Raw genomic sequence first — 12173 nt, 5'->3', positions numbered from 1 at the left:
TAGGGAAAAAAGATAAATATATAGGAAGGCCGGTATTTTTTTCCAGAAAAGGTGGCAACCCTAATAGGAAGGCCGGTAGTTTTCTCCAGAAAAGGGGACAACCATACTGCTTTCCCCATTGCAACAGAAAAGTATGAAATAAACAAAGGCACACACTCATACCTCCCAACTGTCCCTTTTTCGGAGGGACAGTCCCTCTTTTGACAGCTCAACCCGCAGTCCCTCATTTGTACTGGAAAGTCCCTCTTGTCTATGCACTGAACAGCCAGAAAAAGAAACAAAGTTTCTCACTTAATTGGCTTTTAGCAGAGAGCCCAGAACAGCTAACAGGTGCAAATGAGATACTTTGTAACAATTTTGAGACACAAAAACACAGTTTAGATAAGAAGAAATATTTTCAAACTTTCATAACCTGCCAAATTTTGTAAAACAAACATGGTAATTAGGGGGTGTGGCCACAGAAAGGGGTGTGGTCAAAAAAATTGCTGCGCTACGTGCGGGAAAAAATTTTTTGTCCCTCTTTTTACTTCCAAAATGTTAGGAGGTATGCCCCAGGTCCATGCTGGGTGAATTTAGCTTTGTGTGGAATTGTTTCACACGTCTCTCAGAAAAGTGTAAGTGAATTGTGATGTGACAAGAATTGGTTTTACTGTCATCAACGTGTGAAAGCAGAACAGTAAAAAGATAGCAGTCCCCATTAGCCCTGGCTTCATGCTCTCAAGATTATAAAGCAAAACCTTCCTTTCCGGTCTAAACGGAACTTAGTTTTTTTGCCTCAGCGGAAGCTTTTAGCAGCGCGCCGCACCGGGTAGGAAGGACTGTGAGTTGGTGCTGCTGGCTGCCAGTGCTTGGGCGGAGCCTGAGGCGAGGGAGGGGTTGCTGCTTGTGCTGCTGCTGCTGTTCGAGGGTAATGCAGGGAGACTGATGAGGAGGCAGCGGGCTGAGGAAATGCCCGGTTCTTGTCTCCAGCACTGGGCACTATGGGCTTGCTGAGCCGTCTTACACTCGCTTTCCCTTCCCCCATGGAGAGGGGCTGTTAGCAGCTGGATTGGGGGATCTGCAGCCTGTGCTACAATTGCTCATTAGCGGAGAGACAGGAGAGGCTGGGGGTGCATAGGAGACATCCGAGGGGGGCTGTACCACTGAAGCCTCACCATGGGGAACACCACGTCGTGCTGTGTGGCCTCCAGTCCCAAGCTGCGCAGAAATGCCCACTCCCGGCTGGAGTCGTACCGGCCCGAGCAGGACATTAGCCGGGAGGACACTGGATGTAACCTGCAGCACATCAGTGACCGGGAGAATGTGGATGGTAAGACAGATGTGCCTGTGCTATTGTTGTCATCGCCAAGGGGGTGGGGTTGGCATATGAGTGTGGGGGCACATGAAACAGCTACAGAGGCATTCGCCCCCCTCAATCACTGGGACCATGGGGGTGGTTGCATTAACACATATACAGAGAACACTTGTAATAATAATTATAATAATCCCTTAGACTGCAAGCTCTTGGGACCGGCACCTCCTTCCTCCTGTCTCTTAACACTTCAAACTTATATTTTACATGGGGCAGAATTTTTGTATTTCTTTTTATTCTATTGTATTGTTCCCTGTCTTGTTTTTATGTCTTTTTTATTGCACAATATTGCCGGCCCCACTATGTAAATGTATTTTTTTTAGAACATCTGTGGTTGAACTCCAACTCTACCCACCCCACTGACAACTACAGTCTGACAGCTACAGTCTGACAGCTACAGACTAACCGCTACAGACTGACTGCTAAAGGATAACTGACCGCTTAGGCTAACTGACAGCTACAGGATATTAGCTGTCAGTATCAACCCCCTCTGTACATGGACTGACTTGTGATTTCAATGCAGCTCAGTAGAGATGGATGGGGATGGGGATGTGAAAGTTGGGCGAGTGAGAGCACTCCTTGGGATTGTCCAGTGTCAGTGGACCCAGGCCTCGGTTAGCATTGGGATTTGTGTGTGGATCCCTGTGATGGACTCAGAGTTAATGAGGTATTGCACCATGTGACCTGTTAGAACTAAACACTAAGTGGGTACCATAGTGTCATGGGCTGGCACTTAAAGGGGTTATTCAACTTTGAGTTAAAATTTAGTATGATGTAGAAAGTGACATTATGAGACACTTTGTAATTGGTTTTCATTTTTTATTATTTGTGGGTTTTGGGTTATTTAGCCTTTTATTCAGCATCTCTCTACAACAGTTTACAGTGTTATTCATGAAGGGGCTGGTTCACCTTTAAGTTAACTTTTAGAATGTTATAGAATGACTAATTCTAAGCAACTTTTCAATTGGCACTTTTTTTTTTTTTTTAATGATTTGCCTTCTTCTTCTGACTCTTTCCAGCATTCAAATGAGGGTCTCTGTCCACATCTAAAAAAATAAATGCTCTGTAAGGCTACTACAGTAAAAAAAAAAAAAATCAGAATAACTCTTTATTGTGACAATTAAAATATATAACAACCACACAGTCTACAGCCTTACGCATTTCATGCTCACATGCCACTTAGGCATAGGCAGACTTAGGCATTGACTGTGTGCCATTTGGCCATGAAACGTGTAAGGCGGTAGAATGTGTGGTTGGTATCTGTTTTAATTGTATTACAATAAAGATTTTATTTTTGTCCATTTTTTAGAGTGCAGAATGATTTGATAGATTTTCTAGATTTTTATGTCACCCCACTGATACTATGGCCTTTTCGTGCACCGAGTGCTTATTTATTTTTTATTATTTTTTTATTGCTTATTTATTACAGCACAGATTATTCCTTCAGTTTTTTTAAACTGTTTATTGATTTTGGACACAGTTTCCACTTTGGTCCAATGGAACCCAGGGCAGTGGAATAACCCATAACAACCAGTCAGCAATAAACTTCTTTCTAAAAAATGAAAGTAAATAAATAAGTGGTTGCGACAGCTAACTGCATTTGTGCAAATAACTTAAACATTGTATCCAACAACTTCAATACTTAATGTGACCTTGTGTGGGCAAGGGATGTACAACCATTCCACTCCAGGCTTGCATTATTACTGTTGAATTCTGACAAGATGTTCCTGTTATAGATCTAGTATAGGTATATCTGGAAAGCCCCAAGTCCCAACGATTCTGGATAACATGGCCCCTACCTTTATAGCTTTTCTTTCCTTTTTAAATGGCACTACTAGTGAACATAAATAGGAGGTGTTATCTAGAGAGAGTGGCTTAGCCGGCTGCTCCCTGCTGTACATAAAATGTAATTATGCAAAGTAATCTCTTTTATGCAATTGCCAGGCCCTTATACTTCACTGTCTAGTTAACTGGTAATAAATGGAAGATAAATCTGACCTGCAGGCAATATAATGTCATTAAGAGGCAGAAAGGGAATATGTTAGTATTTTTAAATTTATTGCACATTTTATTGTATTTTAATAGGCAAACTTGACTCCCCTCTCCCCCTCAACATTTTAGCAGGCTGAAAAATCCCTCCTGTGACTTGTATGTATCTCAGCAGTCCTCTTTCATAACTGTCCCCAGTTAAAGGGGTAATCTACTCTTATTGTGCAGGTGATCATCCTGAAAATTATATTGTACTTAAATACTATCCGTTAGTCAAGATTAGACTTGTGACGTTTAACGGGGTAATCTAGTCACCATGGTGGAGCTACTCTGGGGGCTGGGTATTCAACTGCACCAGGGCTCACCCTCTCATGGGATGCTCCTCTGTGCTATTTACTAGGGATGCACCGAATCCAGGATTCGGTTTGGGATTAGCCCAGGATTCGGTCTTTTTCAGCAGGATTCGACCAAATCCGAAACCTAAATTGCACAATTTATTTGCTTAAATTTCTTGCAATTATATAGAATGCTACAGTGCAGATCTATGGTATATACCGTGTGGCATATATATGATTCAGTGTCTGTAGTAACTCCTGGTGGAAATATAACGATATTAGAAGTCTCTAACAGATTCTGTGACTTTGTATAAATACGTCACTGCCAGTCCTGGAACTTACTGGTAGGGTGACCAGATCAATTGACAATTCTGGGACACGTCTAGAAAATGCATATTAAAGGGGCACTCCACACAAACATAACTTGAGCTTTTTGAAAAGTAAATATAATTTCAAGCAATTTTGCAATATACATCAGTTAAAAAATATGCAGACTTTTAATGATTTTTAATGGTTTGGAACAGTTCCCTAAGCCTAGCCCCCTGCTCTCCTGCTGATTTGTCTGACTACTTTGCTGAACTGGCTGACTACTGTTACTTTGTATCAACAGCCATCTGTCCTCCGCCTGCATCATCCAAACCCCACAATTCCCTGCACACATGATTTTGATAAGGCACGGAACATCCCAGTGCAATGCATTGTGGGTTATGTAGTTCCTGCATGCTGTCTGTAAGCTGTGGAGAAGTTGTTACAATTTGTAACATCAGTGTTTAGTCCCTCTTTCCCTGCCAGGATTTCAAATGATGCAGAAGGAGAAGAACTGATAAACAGCTGGATTTCAGCATAGAAAATGGCATTTATTCATAATTTTTGAAGAAACCGGTAACTGTGATGGGTATATTAGGGGATTCTGTGCTATGTGGCCTCTTTATGACATTTTGGTTTGGAAGCCAGAGTTTAAATGCAATGAGAACAGCCCTGCAAAATGCACTTATTAGTATGATTTTTCAAATATTCTTATCCTTTGATGGCTTCTCATGTTCTTTATTATTTTCAGCAGTGGGGTACCCTTTAAACTCCTAAGTGGTCAAATTAGCATAGTGCGTATTGGTTTGTGTTTGACTTCAGGTAACCTGTCGGCCATTGGTCTTGCGCTTAGTTGAGAAGTCCATTCAGAACAGGAGTTCTCTTTCTGATAAGTTAGCCTTTGCAGATACCAGGTCCTGAACACTATATCTGCCAACCCACCAAGGACTAAAGTATATATATTTGACAAGAGGTTCCTGCAGCATGCTGGACAATTTGTAACCTTAGAAAATGGTTTATTGACTCAAAAAAGCAAACATACAAAATAGCTATTTTGAAAGTTTGCTTTGAAGCCAATAAACTTCTTCCAAGCATGTTACAATCTATTGTCCAGCATACTGCAGTCATTTATTTGTTCATAGCTACATTTTAGTTATGGGAACTTTATTTCGTGTAATTCATGAGTGGTGATGTGGCTGTCACTGAGAAGATGCTCATAGCTGGTACTTAGCATCAACTAATACAGTTTTGGTTTTATGTTCATGGTTGCATGTCATAAACATTGGAAACTTGGTCCATGTCTCAGGTTTCTAAAGATAATACATTTTTACCAGCAGTTCTTATAGGTTGGTAGTTGCCCTAAGCTTCTGTTGGAACTTCTGTGGCAGGGGTCCACAACCTTTTTTTTTACTCATGAGCCACATTGAAATGAAAAAAAGAATTGCAGAGCAACACAAGCATGAACAATGTTCATAGGGTGCCAAACATGGGCTCTGATTTGCTATTTCATAGCCCCTATGTGAAATCAGTAGCCTACAGGAGTCTCTGTTTAGCAGTACACCTGGTTTTTATACAACTAAAACTTGCCTCCAAGCCTGGAATTCAAAAATAAGCACCTGCTTTGAGACCACTTCGAGCAACATCCAAGGGGTTGGTGAGCAACTGGTTGGGGATCATTGTTCTATGATCTTGCCTCCAAGCCCCTTTGTGAAATCAGTAGCCTACAGGAGTCTCTGTTTAGCAGTACACCTGGTTTTTATACAACTAAAACTTGCCTCCAAGCCTGAAATTCAAAAATAAGCACCTGCTTTGAGACCACTTCGAGCAACATCCAAGGGGTTGGTGAGCAACTGGTTGGGGATCATTGTTCTATGGTATATTAATTGACATGGTGCTCAGCATCGAGAAGGTTAGTGAAGAGGGTGGGAGATGTGGGAGAGTGAGTTTCTGGTAGTTGGCCACTATTGATGTGGAGTACTGTGGACATAGCAGTTGGAAAATTGCATAGATTCTATATAACAGGAGGTGGAAAGAAGTCAAACGCGTAGAAGAGTGTTGTAGAAGAGGCGGAAGTTTTGCAATTATATCTAGGGTTTTATAAGTGATGCGGCAGGCTTTATAGACTGGCAGTTGAACTTCAGATGTCTCCGTGGGCTAGGCTAAGTGGAAGCATTAATTCTTTTGCCATGTGGTCAAAATACAGACTATTTTACTTGCTGACATTGCAGATTCGTAAGCAAGTGTCTTTGCTGAAAATTAGGGGACTATTGATTTCCTCTAGAGCAGCTTTCCAGTAGTGACTCAGCGCGGCTAGAAAATAAAATATTTGGCCATGGGTTCTTGTTTTTTTACTGGAAGTGACCCATTTTCTAACTGCTGTGTAGTGATTATACTGTGGTTCTGGGAAATCCAAACACCTATGCAGTTGTGGCCTGAGATGCACTTGCTTGCCATTGCAGAATTGCCTGAATGCTGCTGCTCAGAAATCCTTTGAAGAACGCTGTCCATTAATAATACCGATCTGCCAAGTGTCCATGAATTGATAAAAAACTGGTGCTGCAGTTGGTGAATGAAATTGTAAATGGGGGTTACTTGAATTATCATAAGTAGCAAAACAGCACTGCTGCGGAGTGGATCAATTCAAACCCCAAACATCCACTCAACTCACTGTTCAGCCTCAGTGATTTCTTCATGACCTCCCTGGTGATATGTAATGCCTGCAAAATTTTTATTATACAGAATATAGCCAATGTCTTGGAAGCTTTGCAGCAGCAGATGGTGTGGCCTTTGAATTGTGTGCAACATGAATAAAGTGCACATTATGGAGAGACTTGCACTGCCTCTACAAAGAGTTCAAAGAGAGACAGCATTGTCTTTTGTAGGGTTTGAATAGCTGTAACCATCAAAAGCCTTGTACCCTGCCAAGCAACAGTCTAGGTGGGGCAGTTGGCCACACTCCTTGGCCAAATTTCAGAGTATTTTGCCACCGTAACACTTTCTATCGAGTGTTTCCTGACTTAAAACATAAAAACATAGCTTAACAGCAGCCAAAGGGCCATAGTTTGAACCTCCTACTTTATCTAAGAGGTCACTGCTTCATCAACAACCCACCATTACCTATAACAGCCAAGCAGAGAGACATTCAACCTAAATTACCTTGGATTAACTTTTTGGGGGTGAACTTTGTACCTTGTCTTTTTATATCTGTAGTGGTTCAGAAATGATTTGCCTCCTTGCTTTTTCTCTGTCCAACCTGCAGTGGAAAATGCTAACATTATGGATTATTAATTCCGTCATTTTAATGTTTATCTTCCACTCTGACATCCAAAACACTTCTTTATCCTCTAGCGACAGCAGTTTAAAGGATATATACTGTGTTTATGATTAGGCTTTTACCTGGTCTTTTTTTTTTTTCGGGATGAAAACACCCTGGAATATGGTGCTCTTCTCAGGAAGCTTCATTTATCTTCATGTTTCTGTTTATTTATATGCATGGGAGCAGCCATGATTGTTCTGAAACCTCAGAATCTTGAATGAAAAAGGTCCATCCGTTGGCCAGGAATGATAGATCTTTCTTAAGGTGGCCATACACGGGTAGATTAAAGCTGCCGATATCAGTCCATACCAATTCGGTAGCTTATTTGACTGGGTATGAGGGCTTCCAAAGGGTCTCCCCGATCGATCTTTGGCCGAAAATCATCAAGATATCAATCAGGGAGGTTTGATTTTCCTATGTGATTGAGGACCGCATTGGCTAGTTGATGTGGTCCTCCTCCCGTCGGTGCCCATTTCTTTCGCTTTGGCCCTACGGCTGAATGATCGGATCAACCCAATATCTCCCTGCTGTTGATGGGCATATCAGGGAAAGATTTGCAACCTCTTATCGTGTATGACCACCTTTACTCAAGTTCAGGGTCGGACTGGGTCTGGTGTGCCCCACCGGCCCAGACCAGATCCCCACTGGCTCTTCTCCATGCTACTAATTCCCCTCCGACACGGTGAAGTTAAAGGTTTAATTTACACGTGCTTGGGGGAGGGGGTAGAGGAAGGTGGCAGTGGCCCCTGTAGGGGGGTGTGGGGGCATGGCCCCTGGGATGGCAGCCCTGGTGGGCCCTGCACCCACCAGTCTGACCCTGCTCAAGTTCAAGTATGTCTGAGAATGGTTTTCTTATATTGTCTGTGAATGGCATATTAGGATAATGTCTAGAAGAAGATGGAAAGTCCCTGTTATACCATAGAGTGGGATGAAAGAGTCCATTGTAATGTTTCTGCCTTATCTTTATTTAGTATAATGAGTGCTGTCAGGGATCCATATTTTAATGACTAATAATTACAGTTTCTATTGATTTCTCTTAATTGTAACCACTCAGTTACTCAGACGGTATTGGATGTCGGCTTGTTCCAATGGTACTGGGCTTATTGACAGCTGTAGATGGCAGAGCCAGATTCAGACTTTTTCTCAAGTACAGAGCAGCTGATCTATGGGGTAGCCCCTCCAGCGGGCCAAAAATATGACACATTTTAAATGCTACTTAGTATGCAAGTTGGATTGTATTACTTTTTTTTTTTGTTGTACTCTGCATTAAGTAATTGCCTCCATTCCAGCCTTGGCTCTGGCTGTTGAATCCACCAAATTGCCTGGCAGACCTGATATTAGCATAGTAATTAAAAAAGAAAAATAATAATATACTTTAAAACAAATTGCTGCATGCAGACCCTGCACCCCTTGGTGTATGGGGAGAGGTGATGAATTTATAGGGAGATCCACCCATACCAGTTCTTTGCAGACTCGTGAATAGTAAAATGAAATATATAGTACAAGTATGAGATCCGTTATCCAGAAAGCTCCGAATTACCGAAAAACCGTCTCCATTTTATCCAAATAATCCGAATTTTAACATTTTCTCTGTAATAATAAAACAGTACCTTGTACTCAATCCAAACTAATAAGATATAAGATATTATTAATAAGATAAATAAGATGTTATTAATCCTTATTAGAAGCAAAACCAGCCTATTGGGTTTATTTAATGTATGATTTTCTAGTAGGACTTGAGGTATGAAGATCCAAATTACGGAAAGATCCGTTATCCGGAAAACCCCAGGTCCTGAGCATTCTGGAAAGCAGGTCCCATACATTATCGGAGAGATAAGGAGATGCTAGCAGCCAGGTGTCTGTGTTGTTTAGTGGTAACAGGTTATTCCTGATTTTCTAAATAAAATCAAGGTGTATAGCTCAACGTTTACAGTTAACAGAAATGATCTTCTAGAAGAGTGTATTACAAACCTCTTTCTTTGTTGCCAAAATAACAAGTGTAGAACAAAAACTCCAGGGTGATTATACTGGAACATAACTCATTATTGTACATCTGGGATGATATGCTTTTCCATCAGTTCTTTTCTCGAGGAGGACTCTCACATGCAGGCGTGAGCGTGTCTGGGTTACATCTATCATGAACAGTACAGTAAGGTATTAAAAGGGCATCTTTCACTCATTGTAAAAAAAAATAAAAAAATCCATTATACATTTGTGGGACCTGTTATCCAGAATGCTCAGGAATTAGGGTTTTCCAGATAATGTATCTTTCCGTATTTTGAATGTCCTTACCTTAAAGAGGAAACGTCACGTCGGCTTGCATGTGCTTTCACAATGCAGATTTGATTATATCACAAGAGATCTCGGTGTTGCTGGTCTTCTTTTTGCTTATATATATATATATATATATATATATATATATATATATATATATATATATATATATATATATATATATATATATATTAAAAAATATGCAGGCTTTTCATGATTTTTAATGGTTTCTGACAGTTCCCTAAGCCTAGCCCCTTGCTGTTCTGCTGATCTTTCTGACTACTTTACTGGGCTGGCTGACTACTGTTACTTTGTACCAACAGCCATCTGTCCTTAGGGTAGGGGCACACTGGGCGATTCAGGGAGGTTTCCTCATTAGTTTTGCCTCATGAGGAAACTTTGGGTGACTTCGTAATACAAAGCGCCGCGTTTGCTTTAGCACAGGTGACTTTTCATTATAGCCGGCGCAAGACAGAGGGAAGGCGTTTGGGGAGACTGGTCACCGAAAAGACAAGGCGATTAGTCGCCAGGCGACTAAATCTCCCCGAATCGCCCAGTATGCCCCTACTCTTAACCTGCATCCTCTAAACCCCACAATTCCCTGCACACATGATTTCAATAAGGAACAGAACATCAAAGTGCAATGCATTGTGGGTTATGTAGTTCCTGCATGTTGTCTGTAAGCTGTGGAGAAGTTGTTACAATTTTTAGAATTGTATTTATCAATGGGTAAAAATTAAAACTCCCCAATTTAAAAGGGTCGTTCACCTTCAAACACTTTTTTCAGTTCAGTTGGTTTCAGATAGTTCACCAGAAATAAAGGCTTTTCACAATTAATTTGTGACTGCTTTTCTAATATTGAATTGTAAAGTTCCATTTTTCACCTTCTAAAGCAGCTCTGGGAGGGGGTCGCCGACTCTGTAAACTGTTCTAAATTGATACATTTAGTTGATACATTTGTTATCTTTGTCCCTGCTGAGCAGAATCCCTGAATTTCATTAAAGGCAGCTGTTAGAATTGATATAATAGCTAATATACTGCTGATACCAACTTATTATATGAACTAAATGTAGCAAATTGTAACAGTTCAGAATCTGCAGGATCACTGAGCTGCCACACTCGAACACTAGAGACATGAACATTCAACTTTAACCTTTGGAAAAACAATAAAAAACAAAAGATGGAAAGCAATTGAAAAACGTCTTTATTCTGTTGAGCAATCTGAAAACAACTGAACTGGAAAAAGTGTGTGAAAAGGGAACAACCCCTTTAATAAATACGGTTATAAAAATCCCAAAAGAATGAATAGAACATGGGTGAGTTTTTATTTATTAAGCTCTAAACTCATATTTTGATAAATCTGCCCCTAAATCTTCAGCTGAAATAAATGTAATAGTTAAAAAAAAAAACAATAAAATTGTTTTGCTACTACTAAGGATTAATTCTATCTTAAAATTGTGTCTATGGGAGATGGCCTTCCTGTAATCTTTATCTTTCTGGATAACTGGTTTCCAGATAATGGATGCCATATCTGTACTGAATTGTTTGCTACTGCAATAAACTTAACCATGGTTTGCTAGTAGTTGGCCAGGGATAAAAAATTAAGACCTTTCTTAGTTGATTTTACCAAACATTCAACTGTCCTAACTGTTTGGATTGTAAATTGCGTATCAGGATAATGTCTGGAAGCAGGTGGATATGGCAGTGAATGTCATTCTTACCGGCAGCATTTCAAGTTTTTGGCTTGTGCTGGAATCAACCAATTAGAGTAGGGAAAACTGTCAGTGACTCCCAGCATGAGTGCGTTGGTTGCAGCTGTAAAAATTTTTACACTGAGGAATTCACAAAAACATCTCAAAATATATACCTGCATCTGGAAACCTGAAAGCAGTACAGTTATGGGACCTGTTATGCAGAATGCTCGGGACCTGAGGCTTTACTGATAATGGGTCTTTTTGTTATTTGGATCTTCATACCTTTCTTCTACTAGAAAATCCTATAAACAAACCCAGCAGACGGGTTTTGCTTTCAATAAGGATTAATTATATCTTGTACAATGTACTATTTTATTATTGCAGAGAAAAAAGGAAATCGTTTTTAACATTTTGGATTATTTGGATAAAATGGGAGATGGTCTTTCTGTAATTTGGTGCTTTCTGGATTACTGGTTTCCAGATAACGGATCCCATACCTGTACCTTGTACTTGATGATAACAAAGCTGCACAGTTCCTTACTGGTAGCAAAGCAATCCTAATGGGTTTATTTTATGTTTGTATGTTATTTTAAGAGAATACAGGTATGATGATCCAAATTACAAACAAATGCCACATCCAGAAACCCCTAAGTTTCAGTCAGTTTAGATAATAAATGCCATAAAAAAAAACTATTTGCAAAAACAAATTTATTACCTACGCGTTGCTGTTTTATTTTTAATAATAGTGATAGTTCCCCTTTAATTCATCAGACTGCATTAATTGTAAAGGAACTGAGGGTTCACCCCATTTATCTTTATATCAGGTGTTGCCATACTGGTTATTGTGCCCCTTAACTCTCAAATATTGTCTATAGACCCTAAGACAGTGGGGAAATGGTAACTTTGCT

The 12173-nt window shown here is 40.2% G+C and overlaps 1 protein-coding gene across 1 annotated transcript in view; it reads left to right on the top strand.

Annotated features, from left to right (window-relative positions):
• The first annotated feature begins 780 nt into the window (after positions 1-780).
• Positions 781-12173, top strand: part of LOC108719837 (cyclin-Y) — a 68328-nt gene continuing 56935 nt past the window's right edge. The window contains exon 1 of the mRNA XM_018269050.2: positions 781-1309. Coding sequence (XP_018124539.1) covers positions 1156-1309 — 154 coding nt within the window. The 5' untranslated portion in view covers positions 781-1155. The remainder of the gene's footprint in view (positions 1310-12173) is intronic.

This window comes from Xenopus laevis, chromosome 6S (genome assembly GCF_017654675.1).
Source record: "Xenopus laevis strain J_2021 chromosome 6S, Xenopus_laevis_v10.1, whole genome shotgun sequence".
Classification (NCBI taxonomy): domain Eukaryota; kingdom Metazoa; phylum Chordata; class Amphibia; order Anura; family Pipidae; genus Xenopus; species Xenopus laevis.
This window is presented reverse-complemented; position numbering and strand designations above follow the sequence as displayed.